General features: G+C 41.5%; 1 protein-coding gene across 2 annotated transcripts in view; it reads right to left on the bottom strand.

Moving 5' to 3' along the window:
• Window positions 1-25,954, bottom strand: part of DCC (DCC netrin 1 receptor) — a 975,841-nt gene that overhangs the window by 93,668 nt on the left and 856,219 nt on the right. For both annotated transcript variants that reach the window (XM_038402401.2, XM_038402402.2), the window contains exons 18-20: window positions 15,204-15,342; window positions 8,428-8,535; window positions 1,110-1,304 (exon numbers count right to left, since the gene is read on the bottom strand). In XM_038402401.2, the coding sequence (XP_038258329.1) occupies window positions 1,110-1,304; window positions 8,428-8,535; window positions 15,204-15,342 (442 nt within the window). The remainder of the gene's footprint in view (window positions 1-1,109; window positions 1,305-8,427; window positions 8,536-15,203; window positions 15,343-25,954) is intronic.

Here is a 25,954-nt window from a genome sequence, read left to right as displayed (position 1 = left end):
CTTTTACTCCCCACAAATGGAATTGGATCTGAAACCTCTGATCAGAGCTTTTCAGCTCTGGCCCATCTTCATTTTAATCAGCCGTCTGTGAAGACATTATTTTTTATACTCAAAGCTTTGGAATTTTTGCTCTCGAAAAGCTACAGTTTTACTACAGTGACCCCAGTTTCCTAAAATAGGCACATAGCTTATGTCACTCTATTTGTTTCCTTAATTAATTGCCTTTTAAAAAAGAAGACTTTATATACTGTCATGTAACTACATAAGTGACAGTTTCAAACATAAAGCACACAGTTGCTGCCAGTATCCTTTGTGCCACTCGCAGTAATATAGTCTACCTTTCATGGCTAATAATGTAGGGGCAGATTGTGACAGATCTTTGTGTTTGTGGATTCTCTCTCCACTTCCACTTTAAATAGGGCCAAACATGGTTGCAGTCCAGAGTTCCAGTAAGCACAGGCACTGCTCCCCATTAACACACACTGAGGCACAAGCCATTGAAAAGGTTGCCCTCATCTTGCCTTTCCTTCATACTGGCCAGCAAGAGAGATATCTGGCATAGACTTGTTTAGGCCTACACATAGTTTGTTCCAAGTAAGAGAGAAAATTCCATATGTATCCAATTAGACTGTGCCTCAGACAGTGTTGATCTGTTCTTTAATTATTTTGCATTTGTTTGATCAATTAAAAAGAAGGAAATCATAATTTTGTATCCCTGTTTTCTAGACATGTGAGAGAGTCACTACTAGTTCTTTACGGCCACCAACTGAGATAAAATAAATACCAAGGTGAAACAGTATCTCACTAGAGAAATTGCAATCATGTGTAATTAGCTTCCTTGTTCATTGAAGAAAATGGAATGATGTCATAGTTTTTTTACCCAATGATATGCGTGTGAATACAGCTGCTGCATTATTATGGCATTCATTTTTGTCTACTCTGGCACTAGTTCCAGTCTCTCAATAACGGTTTCAGAGTGCCTTCTAAAACTTTTGTAATAGTGTTAGCATAACTGACTCCTAGTGTCACAGAAGTAAACTGCAAGCATTGAAGCATGAGCATGTTGTATCTCTCATTAATATCCAGGTATCTAAGAGAAAAATTCAAACCTTTCAGAGTCCGGAAGAGAATAGGGTCAGAGAGCGGTCCCACTCCTTTAGCATTGCGAGCTTGGATCCTAAAGTAATACACAGTATCTAGGTTGAGATCCATGATTTGGTGAGTAAGTCGGTCACCACTGATTGACTCCATAACCCAGTCATCAATTGGAGCATTCTTGTCCAAGGTGTAGAACAGAATATAAGCTGCATAAACATTGTCTTGGTTAGTACATATAGTGCATTTTACAAACTATATTCAAAATTCAAATTTCAGACAAGATAAATGTTTTTTATTTTACCTACATTAATGACAGGTCTTTCATTAAAATCTATTTTGATGAATGTTACAAGAATTAATGCATAATTTTCCCATTTCAAGATCAGAGTATCAATTGCAGTATTCACTGCAATATAAAACATAGGATTAACAATTAGGGAAATATCTAGCAAGCTTTATTGTGTTATATTTGTTACTAGTACATTGCACTTGTCAAATTCAGACTCGTGATCCAGTATGATATCAGTCATAAGCCATATGAGATAAGTCTTTAGTGTTTCAGGGCTGGTATAAAACTAAACAACATTGATGATGCACATCATTCACTGGGTGCTCATGAGAAACCATGCAATATTTCCTGGTAACTGTACAGTAAATCCATTTGAAAAAAACATGGTAACTCACTGTAATGCTATCACTGTATCTCACAATCCCCAGGAAAATAAAATAAACCACTACTGTAGGTAATTTGATTTAGTTCTAAATTGTGCACAGGAGACTGTCCAAAAGGTGAATACATCTGACCTGCTGAGTAATACTGACCATAATGTAATTAAATCTAACATCCTGGTAAAGGGGAAAATAGCAAAGAAACCCACCACAGTAGCATTTAACTTCCAAAAGGGGAACTACACAAAAATGAGGAAGTTAGTAAAATGGAAATTAAAAGGAACTGTCACAAAAGTGCAATGCCTGCAAGCTGCATGGAAACTTTATTAAAAAAACATAATAGAGGCTCAAACTAAATGTATACTCCAAATTAAAAAAAAAGCAGTACAAGGACCAACAAATGTCACCATGGCTAAATAACAGAGTAAAAGAGGCAGTAAGAGTTAACATTCAAAAATTGGAAGTGAAATCCTAGTGAGAAAAATAGAAAGAAGCATAAATGCTAGCAGGTCAAGTGTAAAAGTATAATTAGGCAGGCCAAAAACATGTTGAAGAACAACCAGCAAAAAGTACAAACACTAAAAGCAACTAAGGACACAGAAATCAGACACAGGAATCTTGCAGAACAATCAGAGGGGCACTGGATGATCGAAGTGTTAAAGGAGCACTCAAAGAAGACAACGCTGTTGTGGAGAAGTTAATAATTTTTTTTTTGTATCAGTCTTCACTGCTGAAGATATGAGGGAGATTCCCACACCTGAGCCATTTTTTTAGGTGACAAATCTGAGGAACTGTCCCAGACTGAAGTGTCAATAGAGGAGGTTTTGGAAAAAACTGATAAATTAAAAGTAATAAGTCATTAGAACCAGATGGTATTCACCCAAGGGTTCTGAAGGAAAATGCAGAAATTACAAATGTGAACTTGCAGAACAACTAACTGTGGTATGTAATCTATCACTTAAATTAGCTTCCATATCAGATGACTGAAGGGATAGCTAACATAATTCTGATTTTAAAAAAGGACCCAGAGGCAATCCCAGCAATTACAGGCTAGTAAACTTAATTTATTATTTCTTGCCTAACTATAATTTCTTGCCTAACTTACCAGACAAATTGAATAAAACTATAGTAAAAAACAGAATTATCAGACACAAAGATGAATACAACATGTTGGGGAAGAGTCAGCACAGATTTTGTAAAGGGAAATCAAGCCACAGCAGTTCATTAGATTTCTTTGAATGTGTCAACAAACATGTGGATAAGTAAAAACAATGAAGAGTCCTTGTGGCACCTTAGAGACTAACACATTTATTTGGACATTAGCTTTCATGGGCTATAACCCACTTCATCAGATGCATGGAGTGGAAAATGCAGTACGCAGTACATCTATTACAGTACATGAAAAGATGGGAGTTGCCTTACTGAGTTGGGAGAGGAGGTCAATTCACGAGACCAATTCAATTAGAGTGGATGTGGCCCATTTTCAACTGTTGACAAGAAAGTGTGGGTATCAACAGAGGGAAAATTACTTTTTGTAGTGACCCAGCCACTCCCAGTCTTTATTCAAGCCTAATTTGATGGTGTCAAGTTTGCAAATTAATTCTAGTTCTGCAGTTTCTAGTTGAAGTCTGTTCTTGAAGGATTTTTTTGCTGAAGAGTGGCCACTTTTAATTATGTTATTGAGTGTCCAGGGAGGTTGAAGTGCTCTCTTACTGTTTTTTTTAATATTACAGTTCTTGATGTCTGATTTGTGTCCATTTATTCTTTTGCGTAGAGACTGTCCAGTTTATCCAATGTATATGGCAGAGGGGCATTGCTGGCACATGATGGCATATATCACATTGGTGGACGTGCAGATGAGTGAGCCCCTGATGGTGTGGCTGATGTGGTTAGGTCCTATGATGGTATCCCTTGAATAGATATGCAGACAGAGTTGGCAATGCGGTTTGTTGCAGGGACTGGTTTCTAAGTTAGTGTTTCTGTTGTGTGATGTGGAGTTGCTGGTGAGTATTTGGTTCAGGTTGGGGAGCTGTAAGCAAGGACTGGCCTGTTTCCCAAGGTCTGTGAGAGTGAAGGACCGTCTTTCAGGATAGGTTGTAGATCCTTGATAATGCACTGGAGAAGTTTTAGTTGGGGGCTGTAGGTGATGGCTAGTGGCATTATGTTACTTTCTTTATTGGGCCTGTCCTTTGTAGTTGACTTCTGGGTACCCTTCTGGCTCTGTCAATCAAGCGTTCTTAAAACTACAATATCCACCTGGGGAAGTGAAGAAACAGATTGACAGAGCCAGAAGGGTACCCAGAATTCATCTACAAAGGACAGTAACTACAGGGGTGTGAGTGATTGTTGGACCCAGACTAGGAAGGAGTCTAGTCTGTGAAAGAAGCTTATTGGAACATCTCTGAGGGTGAGATTTACCTACATTTAGTTTCCTACTGTATTTGGCTTAGACTTGTGTGCTTTTGTTTTATTTTGCTCACTAATTTACTTTGTTTTGTCTGTTATTAGTTGGAACCACTTAAATCCTACTTTTTATCTTTAATAAAATCACTTTTTCCTTATTAATAAACCCAGGACATGTAATTAGTTCCTGGGGGAGCCAACAGCTGTGCATATCTCCCTATCAGTGTTATAGAGGACAGACAAGTTATGAGTTTACCCATACACGCATTATACAGAATAAAACAGATTTATTTGGGGTTTGGATCCCATTGGGAACAGGGTATCTGTGTGCTAGAGACAGGAGCACTTCTTAAGCTGTTTTCAGTTAAGTCTGCACCTTTTGGAGGTTGTGGTTCAGACCTGGGTCAGTGTCTGCAGCAAGCTAGCATATCTGGCTCAATAAGATAGAGTACTTGAAGTCCCAAGCTGCCAGGGAAAATGGGCTTAGAGGTAGTCTCAGCACATCAGGTGGCAGTTCACAAGGGGGTTTCTGTGACCCAACCTGTCACCAGAGATGGTATGATGGGATAACATGATTCTGGAAGTTAATTGATTTTTAACTATTCATGGTAAATAGGCGCAATGGCCTGTGATGGGATATTAGATGGGCTGGGATCTGAGTTACTACAGAGAATTCTTTCCTGGGTATCTGGCTGGTGAATCTTGCCCACATGCTCAGGGTTCAGTTGATCACCATATTTGGGGTCGGGAAGGAATTTTCCTCCAGGGCAGATTGGAAGAGGCCCTGGGTGGTTTTTGCCTTCCTCTGTAGCATGGGGCATGGGTCACTTGCTGGAGGATTCTTTGCACCTTGAAGTCTTTAAACCATAATTGAGGACTTCAATAGCTCCAACATAGGTGAGAGGTTTATCGCAGGAGTGGGTGAGTGAGATTCTGTGGCCTGCATTGTGCAGGAGGTCAGACTAGATGATCATAATAGTCCCTTCTGACCTTAATATCTATGAGTCTATCTATGAGAGTCATTGTGGATATTTCTCTGAAACCATCTGCTTAATGTGCAATGGCAATCAAAAAGTCCCACCGAATATTAGGAAAGGGATAGCTACTAAGACAGAAAATATCATAATGCCACTACATAAATCCATGCTACACTCACATCTTGAATATTGTGTGCAGTTCTGGTTGCCCCATTTAAAAAAAGATATATTAGAATTGGAAAAAGTTCAGAGAAGGGCAACAAATACAAGTAGGAATAGTGGTGTTGGAACAATATTTATAGTGGAGGTGCTGAAAGCCACTGAACAAAATTGAAAACTCCCATATATGATGGAAACCACTTCACACCAGCGAGTGCTGCTACATCCCCAGCACATCTACTTCCAGGACCCCTGATTAGCAGCATGGAACAGCTTCCATTTGGAGAGAGATTAAAAAGACTGGGTATTCATCTTGGAAAAGAAACAACTAAGGTAGGAATTGATACAGGTCTATAAAATTATAGATGGTGGGAGAAAAGTGAATAAGGAAGTGTTATTTACCCTGTCACATAACACAAGAAACAGGGATCACCCCGTGAAATTAATAGGCAGCAGATTTAAAACAAACATAAGGAAGTACTTTTTCACACAAGACACCGTCAACCTGTTAAACTCATTGTCAGGGTATCTGTGAAGGCCAAAAGTATAACTGGATTAAAAAAAGAATCAGAAAAGTTTATGGAGGATAGGTTCATCAATGGCTATTAGCCAAGATTGTCAGGGATGCACCCCAAGCTCTGGATGTCCCTAGAGTGGACAGCAGAAGCTGGGAGAGGACAACATGGGGATGGATCACTTGATAATTGCCCTATTCTGTTCATTCCCCCTGAAGAATCTCACACTGGCCATTGTCAGAAGACAGGACACTGGGCTAGATGAACCATTGGTCTGACCCGGTATGGCCATTCTTAAATTCTTATATAACTTTTAAAATTCCACCACATAAAACCACAGTAACTGTAAAATAAACAAACAAAAATAGAAATTAAGTATTTACATATAAAACCAAGTGACTAAAACCACAAGAATTGTACTATGAGCAAATTGAGTCCCCTATCCTACAACCAGATCTATGACTGGACCCTCATGTTTTTGTGGACCCCCACCAACTTACATGAGATGCCACATGGGTAAAGATAGGTGAGGTTCAGATTGCATTATTAAGCCTTATGGTATTATTTTAAAACATAAGATGAAAGCCCACAGAAATAGAAATTTTAGTAACCCTTAGAATAACAGAACTAATGTGAAATAATAATTGTCTATAGAAATAATTTCCTTGGCTACTCTAATTTTTGGGCACTTCTTCTGTCTAAATCCTCAGCTGGTGCAAATCGGCATAAGTATTCTCATCAATTCCCTCTATTCATTTTAAAATAAAATAATCTTTGCATGTCCCTGTTTCCAAATGAATTGGTGTATTAATACAGGGAAAAAAATGTTAGAATGAAAGGCCATGATTGTACTTTAAAGATTTTTGGCATTGTATGATGTTTACAGGATTGTATGCAGTTATTTAGAGGTTGTTCTAACTATGAAAGTTCTTTGTAGTCATGTATAAGTCAGCCCATTTAGGTTAGTCCTTGTGATGATGATATGAGTGCCATGTGTCATATATTACCTCAACTATGTAACATATTACAAATCATTCAGTGGGATTAGTCACATTAATAAAATTACACACTTGCTTAAATATTTGCAGATTGGAGTTTTGGTCATTTTGCCTTTGCTTGACATTTTTAAATAACATTTGGCCGCTCCTGGCTGCATTATAGATTTCCTGTAAGTGTCATTTTTCAAACAATTCCACAATGAAGAATAGTTCTCCATGGATATTTTCAAGCAAAGTCAGCTCTCACTTACAACACTGTAAATAAGAAACTCCATTAAAGTTACTGCCTTTGATTCTTCTCTCACTTACACCTATGGAAATCAGGAGTAATTCTATTGAAGTCAATGGCGTTACACAGCAGAACAGAGAGAAGACTCAGGACCCCTGTCTGCCAATTAAAATGACCAATTTTCCCTCTGAAATTGGGTTAATGTCAGAAAAAACATTTTCTGTGAAAATGCACACCTTTAATATGCCTTTCTTTTGGATGTGGTCATTAAGTGTAAAGTACTGAATATAATGTACAGGGAAATAATGAATAGAGTATTTCCAACCTGAGGTGTATTATCCCTGGGAAACTTCCCGACACATCCAAATATATCTTATTTTACTGGTAATACTGAACCAGATTCTCCACTGGTGTAAACCACCCTAGTTCTACCAAAGCCAATGGAAATACGTTGTTCGGCACAGGTTAAGAATCTGATCCAATAGGCTTTGAATTACTCACACAGGGTTTATATTTAGAAGTATTCTTGCGCCAGCATTTATAGTTCAGGATGCTTGAGCGATATGTGTCAGGAATTAGTAATAGTATTGGTGACATACACAGACTATCTCTGACACACAGAAGATATGCTGCATGACTTCCAGGTGTCTATACCAATAGTTTGTGTTAATTAAACCATTATGTGCATATTTTTAAATTGAATTATATTTGTCAAAATAATTCTATATCTCTTAGATGTCTATTAAAATCCTAAAGTGATCATTTAGATGCAAAATCTCTGATAGAACCTGTTATATTTTTCATACTAAATGAACATTATGAGCTTGTAATGGGTGTCTTAATTATACATTGATGTTATCTGCAATATTTTGAACAATAAAATTTTTCAATGTGATGCATCCATTAAGTTCAGTCCTTGTCAGTCAATATTAGAGTTTTTCTGATCATCAGTGTTTTAAATTGTTATTATAAAGTTAAACATCTACATAAATCCTACCATTTATATGTTGTACTAAGCAACCTATCATTATATACCTTATATATTACAATATTGCCAAACAAACTACTTATTATTAGTCATTTGTAATTGCCACCAGAAGACCTTTGCTCAGAATCACTACATTTAGAAAGTATATTAATGCCTTCAGCAATTAAAACTAAAGGATTTATATTCTCTCAATTCTCCATCTCACTGAAACTCTGGCACTGAATTAACTACTAATATAACTCAGCATTTCTATGCAGAAAAAAAGAAAGTTCAGATGAAATATTATAGTGGGGACAAAGAAAGATATAAGAAGAATAATGGAGGAGTGAAACCAGAAAGTGAACAGAGCTGTAAAATAAAAAGATAGACATGGGATAATATAAGCATTTACCAGTAATTTTTCCATTGGCTTCTAATGGAGGCTGCCAGCTGACAATGACAGCTCGAGGCTTCCCTTCCCGAGTAATGACTGTCAAATCCTTGGGAGCAGAGGTTGGTGCTTAAAAGAATGGAAATAATAGAACACAAACTATCAGTTTCTCAGCTATATACTGGTTTTTCTTAAAATGCTATATCAGTCATTCTGCATAACTACTCATTCTGCATTTACTTCTTTTCTTAGATCCTCTGATGCATTACAGATACATTCTCGGGTAACATGTTGAGAACTAAAACCTCGATTCTTAAGGGAAACTGTTGTATCATCCCATTGGTTATGGGTACTTCTGGAAATCTAGATCCTTTATATCCCATTCCATTCCACTTTGGTGCTTATCTTTCACACATCACTGTGGTATTTGAGTACCTACTGTACATGTTAGGGCCTCAAGGCATCACCATATTTAATATTAATACCACTGCTACTACCATGTTACAAAGATTTTTAGGTGCCCATCACCATTTATGAAATTAAATTAAATGAAAATACACCTAACATGAGACATTCTGGATATAGCAGCAAAGTCCTGGGAGTATTATGTAACAATAGTACAAAAGGAGTCCTAAATAGAGCAAGATATCCCATTAAATATAGAAGGCTGGGTCTGTGAGTGTATTGTGCCTTCTTTACACTGCATGTCTGTTGCATGTTTGCCACATAATCTTGCAGAGTGGCTTAGGGATGATCATCAATGGGATCTTCTGGTGGTGTACAGACTATCAACAGAGTGGAGAAACAGGGGAGTGGTTATTGTTAAAGAACATGATGAGGACTGCACTGAGCTATACTGTTCCTGAGCTAGATGTTCAGTGTTTGGGGTATAATATAGTAGGTGTTAAATTAGGGCTTCCTTCACTACTGGGGTAAGTCTATCTAAATTAAGCTACTCTATAGCTTAGATGGACTTACCTCAGTGTCTTCACTGCGCTGGTTCGATGGGAGACACTCTCCGGTTGACTTCCCTTACTCTTCTTGGAGAGCTGGAGTACTGGGGTTGACCAGAGAGTGCTGTTCCATCGATTTTGTGAGTCTTCACTAGACTCACTAAATTAATCTCCCCGTGGTGAAGACAAGCCCTTAGATTATGCCTATACTGCAGTCTAAGGTGTGATTTCAGCACAGGTATATATAACCACATGAGCTTTACCCATGCAAGTATAACTAAAAATAGCAGTGCAGATGCAGTGACATGGGCTTTAATGTGGGCTAGCAATGCAGGTAAGTATCCAGGATCCTGGAGTGCTTGTACAGTCATGCTGAAGACTGTGCCTCTTTCCTAGATTCATTCATAGATTCTAAGGCCAGAAGGGACCATTGTGATCATGTAGTCTGACTTCCTGTTTAACACAGGCAACAGAATTTCCCCAAAATAACTCCTAAAGCATATCATTTGGAAAAACAAACAATATTTATTTAAAAATTGTCAGTGATGGAGAATCTACCACGATCCTTTTGTAAACTGTTCCAATAGTTAATTACCCTTATTGTTAAAAAATTATGCCCTATTTACAGTCTGAATTGGTCTAGTTTCAACTTCCAGCCACTGGACTGTGTAATACCTTTCTCTGCTAGATTGAAGAGCCCATTATAAAATAGTGGTTCCCCACGTAGACACTTACAGATTGTAATCACATCCCCCCATAACTGCCTCTTTGTTGAGTTAAACAGATTGAGCTCTTTGAGTCTATCACTCTAAGACAAATTTTCTAATCCTTTAATCATTCTGGTGGCTCTTCCTTGAACCCTCTTCAATTTATCAACATTCTTTTTGTACTGTGGGCACAGTATTTCAGCAGCAGAAACACCAGTGCCAAATATGGAGGTAAAAATACCTGTCTGTCTACTCTTTCTCGAGATTCCCCTACACATGCATTCAAGGATCACACTAGCTCTTTTGGCAACACCGTCACACTGGGAGCTCATGTACAGGTGATTATCCACCACAACCATAAAATGTTTTTCAAGGTCACTGTGTCCAGGATAGAGTCCCCCAACCTGTAAGTATTGCCTATATTCTTCATTCCTAGATATATACATTTACATTTAGACTATTAAAATACATAGTTTGCATGCACCCAATTTACCAAGTGATCCAGATTGCTCAGACCCATCCTCTTCCTTGTTTACCACTTGCCCAATTTTTGTGTCATCTGCAATGTGATGTTTTCTTATGTTAAATAGCATTTAGTCAAGGAACTGATCCCTAAGGGACCTCACTGGAAATAAACTATCTTGTTGATGATTCCCCATTTACAGTTACACTTTCAGACCTACACTGCTATTTTCAGCTGCGCTATTGCAGGTAAATCTAATACGGATATGCCTATACATGCTGTAACCATACCTTGGCTTGCAGTATAGACATACCCTTAGAGCAGTCACACAGCTCATTGTGAAAGGCATATGCAATATAGAAAAAGAACAGGGCAGTGCAGTGTGAGCTCCACAGCTCTATTCACATCTCCTACCTGACTTCCACTATGTGAATTTTCTGAATATTTGAAAATCTGCCTCAAAGTCTTTTTTTTAAATATTGTTTCTAAAAATTTCGTTGGGTTGATGTTACATTAGAAAAAAATCTATATTAAACAAAGAGGTTCTAACTGAACGTCTGACCCAAAATGAAAAATATATAATGGTGCTAAATACTGTGAAACAAATGAACAACCACACACTTAACAAAGAAAGAAAAGGAGTACTTGTGGCACCTTAGAGACTAACAAATTTATTTGAGCATAAGCTTTCGTGAGGTTATGCTCACGCATCAGATGAAGTGAGCTGTAGCTCACGAAAGCTTATGCTCAAATAAATTTGCTAGTCTCTAAGGTACCACAAGTACTCCTTTTCTTTTTGCAAATATAGACTAACACGGTTGCTACTCTGAAACTTAACAAAGAAAGGATCATTACAATATTGACTACAGGATTCAACAGATTACTGATCAGCTAGTCTTATAATTAATGTGTCAAATGACCCTATTCAAAAAAGGATTATAATTCATATTGATACATTGATAAATAGGTGAGACGATCATACACATGTTTTGGCTGAGGCCTAATGGCTACTGGATGCTAACTTTAACTATTCCATTGGGTTTCCTTACAGATGAGCCTGGTCATGTCAAGATTTTTGATCATTCTATTTAGTAAGGCCAAAATATTCAAACAAGGATGTTCAAAATTAGGCACACAATGCATAATTTTAATTCTTTAAGAAATCTCTTAACCTAGATATATTTACAGTATGACACACTTAACTAGGAAAATTAGTGTAACAACAATAGCCTCTAATGGGTTGTGCCTCATAAAAAACATTCAACTCATAACCTGTTTATGACATTGGCTCATCAATTTCTGTTGAAGGGCTGAAGTTTGAGTTCTGGGATTCGACAGATTCTGAACATAAGGAATTGTGAGTAAAATTAAAAGACCAAATCTTGCTCTCAGCTCTCATTAACTCCCATTGAAGTCACTGAGAATTATCTGGGTATATCCAGGGACAAAATTTAGCTCTAATTATTGTTTTTGTATTGTGGGTGCACACCTTCTTTCCAACCCATGTTGCTGGGTTCTTCATTAAGGGAACTTCCACATGCAGAATGGGTATAAAATAGGCAATCACAATTAGAAATACAGGATCCCTTTAGTTAATGCAGCTGCAGCTCCAGCTTAATTAATTGTATGTCAACCATATCAGAAAATCTAAAGATACATATATTTTCACTGAGTTTCCCTCTATTAAATAACTGATGTATTCAGCAGTTGCCATTAAAAAGTCAATATTTACCAGCAGACATTTCCACATTTGACATCTGTTGGTAAATGCTGATTTTTAGTTGTAACCATTGTACTTTTGCTGCTTCTTGTCATGTACAGAAAATATCACAGATATTACACAGTCATCCAAGTTTATATATTAGAATCAACAGTCAGTTAAAAAGGAAAATATCATACTCAGAGCTATAGATACACTTTTTATTGAGCATGGGAAATACAATAAAGTAACTGAACAATTTGGGTCCTATCCAGCACAGTATATCTGCAGTCTTCTGAGCCACTCAGTTTGTGGAAGATCTACCAGCTCTGCAAAAGGCCTACCTATTCAGAAAAAAGACTGGCCTACTTTGGAGTGCAAAATACAAAATGAACAAAAACAGTGAACCAGAGAGCTCAAGTTTAGTAACTGCATTTAAGAAACTTCCTGCCTGCTCTTCTCCCTATTTAGATTCTGAGGATCTCCCTATGCTTAGGCAATGCAGTTCATTGGCTTGACTCAAAAGCAATTCTTCTGAAGAGGCTCAAGGAGGGAAGATGAATAATTTATTCTAAACACATATAGAATTTAATAGAAAATACTAATCATTCTGTAGAGCAGTGATATTCAGACCTCAGTGGTTCAGGACCCAAATTAGTGATCAACATTACCCAAAGAAGTCACAGCGGTATGAATTCATTGTTTCATTTATATATTTAATACATATTATTCTCACAGCAAATAAGTGAATAACTTGATAAAAAAATTGATAACTTAATTGGTTAATAGCATAGTAAAAGCTGACTGGTTAATAACTTAGATTGGTTAATAATTAAATCACACAGTGTTTTAATCTCATGTGCTGAAAAGAGCCTCAGGAGATACATTAAAGAGCCACTTGTGTTTCACAAGCCTCAGTGTGAGTACCACTGCTGTAGAGCATTGTTTTTATCCACTCAATAGAATTCTATACTTTGGGATACACTTCCCCATTAATATCATTATAATATTAATATGACAGTTAAAAAAGCAAAACCCAGAGAAAAGGTATCATTCTCTATTTTTTTAAGGGAGAACAGACTAGAAGGAAAATAGAGAGGCTGGGACCTGACAAGCTCTTTAGCTTCCTTTTCCTTACAGACAGAAATAAAGGTCCAAGCCAGAGACCTCCTAACTCTATTGCCCGTTTAATATATGTTCATTCAGCTTACTGGAGGTGTTATCTTACAATAAATATTACAAGACTGCCACCCAAGCAATACTTTTCCTCAGAGTCTTAAGTAGCCATCGTAGTTGTATTTCTGAGAGGCTCCGCTGAGCATCTGAGGCCAGCAGCTACATCAAATCCTTAATGCTTAATATCTATTCAGTGATATAATAACAATTCTAATAATAGGGAAAGAATAATGGTGACTAGTAAGGGCCTGAATACAGAAAGAGGTGTGAAGACAATGGGAGTGTCATCCTGGGCTTAAATTCTCATTCCCAGTTGGGACTGTAGCCCCATGGAGGGAGCGCTAGGGCTTGAGGCTTTAGTACTTCAGGGGAGAAGGGTGGGTGCTGGGGCTTCAGTCCCCACGGCGCATGCTGGGGCTTAAGCCTCAAGCCCTGGTGCTTCCTGTGGGGCTGAAGCCCTAAGCCCCATGGCTCCAACGGGGCTCTGGTGGGTTCTGACTGAATTTAAACCCTGGTGTCATCTAAGGAGCCTCATCCACCAAAGCAGGGAGCCTCTGACATGAGACAAGAAGTTCTACGGGTAGAAAGTTTGTATCTGTAAATAACATGCAATTTGAAGAGACTGCTCAACTTCGTTGTATATTTTTTATTTAATTTTGTAGCTGTACCAGCTGCTATAACTCCAATTCAGGATCTTTAATCCATCTGGGCTGGAGCACATGATTTAAGAGGAGAGGCTGAGGGAACTGGGATTATTTAGTTTTCATAAGAGAAGAATAAGTGGGGATTTGATAGCTGCTTTCAACTACCTGAAAGGGGGTTCCAAAGAGGATGGATCTAGACTGTTCTCAGTGGTAGCAGATGACAGAACAAGGAACAATGGTCTCAAGTTGCAGTGGGGGTGGTTTAGGTTGGATATTAGGAATATCTTTTTCACTAGGAGGGTGGTGAAACACTGGAATGGGTTACCTAGGGAGGTGGTGGAATCTCCTTTCTTAGTGGTTTTTAAGGTCAGGCTTGATGATTTAGTTGGGGATTGGTCCTGCTTTGAGCAGGGGATTGGACTAGATGACCTCCTGAGGTCCCTTCCAACCCTGATATTCTATGATTCTATGTAATGTCCGCATACAGACACCTCCAGAGCCCACAGAACTGCACATATACAATATAGTTAATAGAACTGTGGGCCTTTGGCTTCAAACACATCTTCTCCTCTTCAGCCAAAAAGAATCTCTCTTAGCTGGTATCAGTACTTGATCCATTCCCAGAGCATTAGGTGGCTGGGACAGGATCACACACACTAGAGCCAATACAAGTAGCCTTTTATGAATTAATAAATGAGAGAGACTAAAAAAGCTGCCATCTTAGTCATGGCAGACTATTTCCATCATTGTTCTCATCTGATATCAGTTTTCTTTGAAAACTGAATATCAACTAGGTCACATCATTAGTGAAAAAGATCTTTGAAGCTCACCGAATTTATGATCCATATTATTGGAAACATGCCATTTACTAAATTCCAACATTTGTCTTTGAGAAACTTTAGAGGCGATATTAAATGTCTTCTGTTTTGTTATCCATAGAAAAAAGTGAAGAAAATAAATTTAGCTTTTAATGTACACTGTTGATTTGTTTTGCTGGCATGAAATTTGAGAATGCTACCAACTATATCAGCAGTAGTTCAGCAATTTCAATATATTTAGTCAGTTCCAGATTTTGAAAATTCCTAAATATCTTTTACTAATATGGGCATCTTGAAACAAAATCACTTTTTAAAGCTATCAAAATATCAGACATACCTGCTTCATATGTTGTGGCATGTGCAGTCATGCTCCACGTGCTTGACCTTCGACCTTTTGTTACCATGACAGAGAATTCATACATAGTGTTTGGCTTAAGGCCTATTACACTATGGCTCAAAGCTGTTGTATCTGCTGACTACAAAAGGGGGGGAAAAGGAAAACAAATATATGTTTAAGTAAGTAAGACTTGAAATGCAATCCTAGAAAACTAACTTCCACACACACTTTCTCCATATAACAGAGAAAATGGAAGAGCACAATAGAGTAACACTATATAGCCTTGGCACTGTAGCATGTATTTTAGCAGAACTATAATTAGTACTATAAATAAGATATCAAACTTGTTTTCTATAATTTAGACAGTTAACTAAGGTATGGAGATAAATGGAGAAAAAATATTTAGCAGCCTCTAATGGAAGTTTACAAATACATATTTTCTCACCAGAATGGTTCTAACTAAGGTACTCTGGTCTTTCTACGTTTCTTGAATGAATATGTATTTAATTTCTTATAAAAACTAGAACTGTTAAGTTTTGTATTTTTGCTTGTTTAATAATGCATTATTTATCTGGTTCACTACAGTATGTTAAGATCAGGTATATAAACTAATATTGATGTGCATATTACATTTGTATAATGTAGATTTACCTGATCTCAGCCTGTTCTAAGGAATGACTTAAGAGACACAGCACATTTTTATCACATGAGTAGAGCCAGAGGAAAATTGCAGGATAAAACTGGTGAAAACTGAATGAAACCCAATCTGTATTTTCAGAGCATTATGGAGCCCCTTCATATTGGGCCCAATTTCTGAAGAGTTAAACACTTCCAGTGAGGTGTTGAGCATCTTCCATGCCCACTGACAGCAATGAGAGTTGAGGGCATGCCACATCCAGTATAACATGTGATCTCAGCTCATTTATCTGAGCTGTAAATCTTTAACTTGTACGATATATCTAATGGCCTAAAATCTACCAAATGATGCCTGAACCACTTGAGCGAGTGAGTGAAATTTATGTCCAGTTATGCAAAACATCTGATTTTCATCACCAGAATGGATCCTTTTTCACTGTTTGGTAGGATGTGTTTGGAACTATGCAGCTCTCTGGTATTCACCAATAATGTCACCCTTGTGTTGACATTAATCATCAGCTCTAATGATGCAAGTTAAATCTTATAAAATGTTACAATTAGCTTCAAAGGCAGTGCAGAATACTGCTTTGCTTTGCTACTCCACAAGCATTCACACTGAGACTTTGCACAGCAGTTAAACAAAGAAGCTTCTGTATTCCATCGTCTTTATACTCATTGGGACAAATTGTAGCCTTATGCAAGATAATGAGAGATTTGCAGTTGACTTCTCTGAGACTAGGATTTCACCCATTGAGTAGTCCCCCACTCTGTGAGTAATCCTAGTGAAATCAAGGTGTCAACTCATGGAGTAAAAGTGGCAAAATTTGACCATTAACTATGTGACAGATTTCCCTGTGGTGGGAATTACTGTTCACCATAAGTACGCCACTGACTTAAGTGGGACTATTTTGTGGTATGAGGTACACAACATGACTGAAGGAAGCTAAATCTTATAGACAGCACTGTAGAAATTGGAGTTATATTGGTAGGATGGCCCATGCAATGATCTTTGATGGAAGATGACCAAGGGGGAGGCCAAAGACCGGCTATGTGGACTAGATATAAGCTGACTTTATGGAGACCAATTTGCATGACAGCTAGGCATACTCATGAGTTTTGGAAAAAGGCTATAAAAGCCACCGACCCCAAATAGGAAAGAAGAAGAGGAAGAGGAAGAAGAGCACTGTAGAAATTAAACTTTCTTTTTTTTTTTCAAACTTGCTCAGATATTTCATATGCTCAGGATGAAGGGACAGGAATAAAACAAAGGGCAGGACTCCACTACAGCGCTACATTGGCACAGCTGCGCCCCTGTGGCACATCTGGTGAAGACACGCTATGCCGGTGGGAGAGAACTCTCCCGTGGGCATAATTACTCCACCTTGGTAAGAAGCGGAAGCTTTGTCAGCAGTAAAGCATCTGTCGCCAACATAGAGCCAGTGAGGACAGCACAAAACTTATGTCACTCGGGGGAGGGAGGGGGGAGAGTCTTTTTCACACACTTGAGTAACGTAAGTTATATTGACAGGCTGTAGTGTAGACCTGCAATGTTTGGAAAACAGGCTGGGGTTGAACATATTCCAGACACAATAGGCTTTGAGTGAACATACTGTGACAAAGCTCTGTCCTTGCCTCCATGGGTCCCGCGTTTCCTGGCAGTTTTCGCTAGCCTCAGAGGCTCACTGTGACCCTCCACATAACCCTTCTTTCTCTAGAGACAAGGGTCACAATCTACTGAGCCATTTTCATCATAAGCCAGTGAGGGAGGTGAGGAGAAGTTATCCTTCCCTGCACAGTCTCTGTTGTCTCCCAGTTGCAGTGATTAAACAGGGGATAAAGGGTGGGGGAGCTCGGTCCCACCCTCTATTCCGGGCTCCAGCCCAGGGACCCTAATAGTATCAGCTATGGTAGCTGACCTTTTAGAAACATGACATGTACAATTCCCTGGGCTTCTTCCCCACAGCAGCCCTCACTTCCTCAACCTCCACTTCACCCTTACCTCAGGGCCTCCTTCCTTGTGCCTGATATGGTGTGTACTACTCAGCCTCTCCAACAGCACAACTTCTTCCCACAGTTCCTGACATGCACACCCATCTGACTGACTGGGAGGCTTTTAACTAGTTTCAGCCAGCCCCTGATTGGCTTCAGGTGTCCCAATCAACATAGCATTCTCCCTGCCTTCTGGAAAGTTCTTAATTGGCCCCAGGTGTCTTAATTGACCTGGAGCAACTTCCATTTCACTTAACCTGGTACCAAGGATTTGTTTAGCCTGGAGCTAATATATCTATCTTCCACTACTTTTCTATAGCCATCTGGCCTTGCCCCGTCACATATCCCCACCTCTGCTCAACACCATAGAGTTAGGCAACTTGGGACGCCAGGCAGTATGCTCATGACAGACCATCAGTGTTGCCATGGTGGCATCCAGCCCTGTGCCGTATGCAGAACTGAAATGGTTGGAGGGATAAGAACCACCTGGTGACCCTTGCATTCTTTTCCTTATTCCACTGCATCCAGTGCAAGGTCCGTCACAAGAATAAATCGCCGGTCTAAGAGGTAATAACGCAGTGTCTCCATAGCCCATTTAACAGCAAGGCATTCTCTCTTGACTACTGCGTATTTCTGTTCTCTTGGGAGAAGCTTTCTGCTTAGGTAGAGGATCAGGTGTTCCTCTTCTCCCACCATTTGAGACAGAACTGCTCCCAACCCGACCGTGGAAGCGTCTGTTTGTAAAATAAATTCCCTGTTTAAGTCTGGGGCTATGAAGACGGGGTCATTTCAGAGGGCCGTCTGAAGGTCTGTAAATGCCCCCTCTGCTGCGTTGGTCCACTTTACCATGTCTGAACCTCAGACCTTCACCAGGTCTGTTTGGGGACTTGCCCTAGTGGCAAAGTGGGGAATAGATTCATAGATACTAAGGTCAGAAGGGACCATTCTGATCATCTAGTCTGACCTCCTGCACAGCGCAGGCCACAGAATCTCACCCACCCACTCCTACAAAAAACCTCACCTATGTCTGAGCTATTGAAGTCCTCAAATAGTGGTTTAGAGACTTCAAGGAGCAGAGAATCCTCCCTCAAGTGACCCGTGCCCCATGCTACAGAGGAAGGCGAAAGACCTCCAGGGCCTCTTCCAATCTGCCCTGGAGGAAAATTCCTTCCCGACCCTAAATATGGCGATCAGCTAAACCCTGAGCATATGGGCAAGATTCACCAGCCAGATACTACAGAAAATTCTTTCCTGGGTAACTCAGATCCCACCTATCTAATATACCATCTCAGGGGATTAGGCCTATTTACCATGAATATTTAAAGGTCAATTAATTAACAAAATCACATTATCCCATCATACCATCTCCTCCATAAACTTATCGAGGATAATCTTAAAGCCAGATAGATCTTTTGCCCCCACTGCTTCCCTTGGAAGGCTATTTCAAAACTTCACTCCTCTGATGGTTAGAAACCTTCGTCTAATTTCAAGTCTAAACTTCCTGGTGGCCAGTTTATACCCATTTGTTCTTGTGTCCACATTGGTACTGAGCTTAAATAACTCCTCTCCCTCTCCGGTAGTTGCCTACCACTCCTAGGAACGCACAGACCTGCTTCTTGCAGGTCGGCCAGGGCCAGTTTTGAATTGCCTTTAGCTTATTCGTTTCACTATGCCCCTTCCCACAATATATCCTAGGTACCTAGCCTCTGCTAGCTCTATGGTGCATTTAGTGGGATTAGCAGAGGCCAGCCCCCCCTTAAGATATGCAGTACTGACTCAACTATCTCCAAGTGGGTTCCCCAGTCTGGTATATGGATGATGACATCATCTAGGTATGAGGCTGCATAACTAGTATGGGGGCTCAGCAGCTTATCCATGAGGCGCTGGAATGTGGCTGTAGCCCAAAAGGGAGGACGGAGTAATGGAATAGCCCATCCGGGGTGGACAATGCTGTCTTTTCTTTAGCTGCTTTGGTCAGAGGAATCTGCCAGTACCCTTTTGTCAGATCCAGTGTAGTCAAGAATCGAGCACTACCCAGTCGGTCAACCAGTTCGACGATGAGTGGTATGGGGTATGCATCAAACTGGGATATTTCATTCAGTCGGCGAAAGTCATTACAGAATCTCATGGTACCATCAGGTTTACGCACTAGAACAACTGGGCTGGACCACTGACTGTAAGATTCTTCAATAACTTCTAATTCTAACATTTTCTTTACTTCAGCCTTGATTTCCTCTCTTTTGGCTGCTGCGATTTGGTAGGGTCTCAATGTTACCTTGGCTCCGGGGATCGTGTGGATATGGTGATAGGTCTCAGTCGTCCACCCTGGTTTTGTAGAGAACACATCTCTGTTACGATTAATCATGTCGGCTGCCTCGATCGTTTGGATCGGCGTCAAGTCGGATGATATCCTCACTTGCTCATATAAGTTAACCACCTGGGGAACGGTCTCCTGCATGACTAAGCATGCCTCTAAATTGTGCCAAGGTTTTAGAAGATTGATGTGGTAAATTTGCTCCGATTTCCGGCAGCCTGGCTGCCGCACCTTATAGTTCACCTCTCCTACAGCTTTGATTATTTTGTAGAGTCCCTGCCACTGGGCCAACAGTTTACTTTCTGCTGTGGGCATCAGTACCATCACCCGATCCCCTGGTTGGAACCGCCGAAGCTTCGCTTGGTGGTTATAATGGGTTCGTTGGGTCTCTTGTGCTCTCTCCAAGTGTTCCCGTACAATGGGTGTAACTCGGGCTATCCGATCTCTCATCTTCAGTACATGCTCAACTATGTTCCTTCCGGGATTTGGCTCCTCTTCCCAGGCTTCTCTGGCTATATCCAATATGCCCTGAGGGTGGTGCCCATATAGTAGTTCGAATGGAGAGAAACCCGTGGAGGCTTGCGGAACCTCCCACATGGCGAACATGAGGTAAAGCAATAGGGTATCCTAATCTTTCCCATCCCGGCTCACCACTTTCCTAATCATGGCCTTGAGGGTCCTATTGAACCTTTCCACAAGGCCATCTGTTTGCGGGTGGTATACAGAGGTTTGTAGGGCTTGTACATGGAGCAATGAACAGAGGTCTTTCATCAACTTGAACATGAAAGGTGTCCCTTGATCAGTCAATATCTCCTTGGGTAGCCCAACCTGGGGAAAGATCTGTACTAGCTCCTTAGCTATTGTCTTGGAAGCTGTGTTGTGCAGGAGAACAGCTTCCGGGTACCGGGTTGCATAGTTCAGTACAACAAGCACATGTTGGTGGCCCCGAGCTGTCTTCTCTAGGGGCCCTACCGGATCCATGGCTATCGGTTCGAAAGGAACCTCTATTATTGGAAGAGGTATCAAAGGAGCCCGCAAGTGCGGGTGAGAGCTATGTAACTGACAATCCGGACAAGAGGTGCAATATCGCTGGACATCTTCATGTACTCCTGGCCAGAAGAACCTCTGCAGGATCCGTGCCTGGATTTTATCTACCCCTAGGTGTCCTCCGAACAGGTGACTGTGGGCGAGACTCAATATGGGTTTTTGATGTTTTTGTGGCACCAGAACTTGTTGTATCTCTTGCTCCTGAATTTGCATCACGCGGTACAGGAGATCTTTCTTCCCTATAAAGTAAGGTCCGGGACCCCGGACCTTCCCATCCACGGGTATCCCATCGATCTCGGCCACCTTCACGGTCTGCCTCTCTTTTTTTGTCTTCCGGGTCTTTTGGGGGGCTGAGAACAGATCCTGAGAAATCTCAGCGAACATTGGGGGTTGACATTCCTCTGTGACGAGTTGCTGTCCTCATAGTCCTCACCTCTCTCCAGCCTCTCCAGGGGGGAGTAAATTATCAAATCCTGGGTAGTCCCTCCCAATGACTACAGGATATGGGAGTTTAGGAACTACACCTATGGTCACCTCAATGGGGTTTCCCTGAACCTCTATCTCCACTGGGATGGTGGGGTAATGGCTCACGGCCCCATGCACGCACGTCACTGCTACGCATTTGGCTTGTAGCAGCTGACTATTTTTTCCCAGCTTACCCGATATGGGGGTGATAGAACTCCCAGAGTCCACAAGCGCTGTCATCTCTGCTCCATTTATTCTCACTGGCCTGGTGTAATTATGCGGGGCTAATGCGACCCCCGCGAGGTGGATAAGGGAGCATAGGACCTCCCAATTCTCCAAGTTACATAGCATAGGCTCTTTGTTGCCGGGACACTGTGCTGCTATGTGTCCCCATTCCCCACATGCATAACATCTAGAATTGCTTTTAATCACTCCCCTATCCCGGGGGTTAGGGCATTTAGTCGCGGGGTTCCCCCCACTCAAGCCAATCCCTTCCTTCTGGGGTCCCTGCTGGTTTTCGGCCCCCCCCTTCTTCCACCTAGGACTCCCCGGGGGTTTGGCTGCCCAACCTTCCAGGATTGGGGTCGGGTGCTTGCTTTGAAAGGGTCCTCCCTTGGGTAGTCGGGTCAGTTCCCTGGCTGTCGTTTGTCTTTCTAGCTGTGTGATCATCTCGTCGTACATGGATGGATCATTCCAGCCTACCCATTTGCGGAGATCTGGCGGCAGTCCCCACATGTAATGGTCTATGACCAGGGTCTCCAAAATCTCCTCTGGCCTGCACACTTCAGGCTGTAACCACTTCCATGCGAGGTGTATGAGGTCAAATATCTGGGACCTCGAGGGTTTGTTCTCCTGGTATTTCCACTCATAGAACCTTGTTACAGCCGTTACCACTGCCGTTACCCCTGATCATGCTAGGATCTCTACCTTCAGATGGGTATAGTCAGTGGCATCTGTGGCAGGCAAGTCAAAGTAGGTCTTCTGGGCCTCTCCACACAAAAAGGGGGTGAGAATGCTGGCCCACTGCTCCTGGGGCCATGCCTCACGCTGAGCAGTTCTTTCAAATGAGAGGAGATATGCCTCTACGTCATCTCCTGATGTCATCTTTGCCAGATAACCAGTGGCCCTCAGGGTTTGTGTCCCGTCGGACCCCCGGGCCTGGGTGTTGAGGATCTTCAGCCGATCCACCACCTTTCTCAAGAGGGCACGATCTTGGGTCACCTGGCTCATCAATAATTGATTGGTTTCCTGCTGTAGCCACATAGACTCCTGTTGTGCCATTGCCTGAACCCAGGTGGCCTCCTGCTGGGCTGCCATGGCTTGTACCAGAGCTCTTACCACCTCCTCCATTGTGGTATAAACAAACAAAAATCAAAACAGAAAAAAAAATCCAAAACCCTAGTGCACTTTTTTTATACCTCTTTCTTCCGCCACGTTGTAAACGAAATCCCACTCTTGACACCAGTTGTGACAAAGCTCTGTCCTTGCCTCCGTGGGTCCCGCATTTCCTGGCAGATTTCGCTAGCCTCAGAGGCTCACTGTGACCCTCCACATAATCCTTCTTTCTCTAGAGACAAGGGTCACAGTCTACTGAGCCATTTTCATCATAAGACAGTGAGGGAGGTGAGGAGAAGTTATCCTTCCTTGCACAGTCTCTGTTGTCTCCCAGTCTCAGTGATTAAACAGGGGGCAAGGGTGGGGGGAGCCCGGGCCCACCCTCTACTCTGAGCTCCAGCCCAGGGACCCTAATAGTATCAGCTATGGTAGCTGACCTTTTAGAAACATGACATGTACAATTCCCTGGGCTTGTTCCCCACAGCAGCCCTCACTTCCTCAACCTCCACTTCACCCTTACCTCAGGGCCTCCTTCCTTGTGCCTGATATGGTGTGTACTACTCAGCCTCTCCAACAGCACAACTTCTTCCCACAGTTCCTGACATGCACACCCATCTGACTGACTGGGAGGCTTTTAACTAGTTTCAGACAGGCCCTGATTGGCTTCAGGTGTCCCAATCAACATAGCATTCTCCCTGCCTTCTGGAAAGTTCTTAATTGGCCCCAGGGATCTTAATTGACATGGAGCAGCTTCCATTTCCCTTAATCTGGTACCAGGGATTTGTTTAGCCTGGAGCCAATATATCCATCTCCCACTACTTTTCTATAGCCTTCTGGCCTTGCCCCGTCACAATACATTCATTGTGACTTTTTTTTTATTAAAAGTAAAGGTGAGATTGCTGCTTCTGGCTGAACTGGGAATAGCAAAGGAACAGACTGATGTGACAGATATTGCAACTGTATGCAGCATCTTGGGGGAAACATTGTATCAACATTGTATACTGTGATAGACCCAGGCCAGTTGGGTACAGAAGAGTAGCAGAAGGCAGATATACTGGCCACTGGATTAACAGTGATCTGTTCCCTGACTGACCAGAGTAGGGACTGCTCCAGGCTAATGAGAACACCTGACTCCAATTAACCTGCAAAGAGTCAGGTGAGGCCATTAAGCTAATGTGACCACCTGACTCTAATTAAGGCCCATGCCCCTCTGATAATATAAAAGGGCTCACTCCACTCAGGCAGAGAGAAGCCAGAGGAGAAGAAGTGTGACTGAAGGGCTGGTTAATGAAGACATCCTCAAGTCATTGGTAAGGGAGCCCTAAGATAAGGGAGAAGCAGGAGAGCTGTGGGTAAGTGGCCCAGGGAAATGTCGCGACTCTGTTGGTTGCCAACAGCTGCTACCATTAGGGTCCCTGGCCTGGAACCCGGAGTAGAGGGTGGGCCCAGGTTCCCCCCAACCCACCACTACAGAAACACCTCCTGGGAGGGGAAAACAGGCCCCTGCCAGGATAGGAGTCTAAGCTGTTTTGGCATGAGGCTGTAGGAGCAACAGGGACTGTGGGAATTCTCTCACCCATCTCCATTGCTGGCTTTTGATGAAAAGAGCTCAGTAGACTGTATCCCTGGCCCTAGAGAGAGAAGGGCTATATGGAAGGTTGTAGTGAGCCTCTGAAACTAGCATAAACCATCTGGAAGTGTGGGATCCAGGGGAAGCGTGGGATCCAAGTTTGGAGTTCTGCCACAATACATACAATACCTGTGTGCCAGGGATTGTATGCATGACTGTGTTCTTCTCCACAGGGAAGTGTTACCCAAGCTGCTTCAAGAACTAAAATAGCAGGGGGTTGGGAGGAGGGGCAATTATTAAGGTGAATCACTCAAAATGTAAACTCCTCCAGAGAGGTACCACTTTCTGTGGAGGTTAAATCTAGATTTTCCAGAGACTACGAGACAAATACCTGGCTTTTGGCATTAAAAAAGCTATGTTTCAATTGACTCAGGGCCTTCATTCTGATCCAGCTAATGGACAAGACTTTCTGTCTTGGGGCCCCAACCGCTGGAGATTGGAAAGACTTTGGCCCTGCTAGGGCCTCAAAAGATTGATGGGTGACTTCTGGTAAGCTTTTTGCATGTGGATAGGAACATACTGTTTTTTGTATGTTTTCTTAATGCTTTTACTGTAAGAATAAATGTGCTTGCCTAGAGAGTAACTTGTAACTGTTGGCAATATACTGTTCATAACCCTCAGAGAAAAAGCAACACACAGGGGCAACCTTTAGGCAGAATGCCTTTCTGGGGTATCAGAGTGTAAGGCACGGAGCTGTGCAGCCTTAAGATCTCCAGGCAGAAGGGAATGGGACAAGGGTCCTTGGTGAACGCTGGAGACCTAAGGCCTGACTGGTCACTCTAAAGCGGACCATGGAGCAGGGAATACAGATGCAGTTACCTGGAAACTGTGACAACTAGTTCATGACATTTCAGCTACAGATTGGCTAAACTAAAAAATAAACCAAACCAACTGACAAACAAAAAGCCCAGAGGAGTTTGACTCTTCATTCCCCCAATTTAACTGAACTTTCAATGGAAAAAAAGCAGATTTGGAGACTGTCTTGAGTTCTGGATCAACTCTAATTTCCATAATTTTCCTTCAGGGGAATCAACATGAGTCATCTCTTTTGTTGTCCTGTTCATTAAAAATAACCCTATATGATCACCCCACCTTAAGTTTTTCCATCAGGCTTGGTTGTCCATATAGTTACTTTATAGTTACCTAAGCTTTTGTTTCCAATCTTGACCATTCCTAGGGCTCCTTCCTATATCTATGTGCTGTAATAAGTTAGTTTCTTCAATGAGTTCCACTTATGCATTTTAACAGTTTCCCAGCAAGAAACAGGGTGATGACAGGGTGGGGTGTCTCAGGCAAACACAGTTAACCTGTTAAACTCATTTTACGTAAGTGTGG

This window comes from Dermochelys coriacea, chromosome 5, assembly GCF_009764565.3.
Source record: "Dermochelys coriacea isolate rDerCor1 chromosome 5, rDerCor1.pri.v4, whole genome shotgun sequence".
NCBI lineage: Eukaryota > Metazoa > Chordata > Testudines > Dermochelyidae > Dermochelys > Dermochelys coriacea.
Note: the sequence above shows the minus strand (reverse complement) of the source record. Positions and strands in the feature narration are given on the sequence as shown.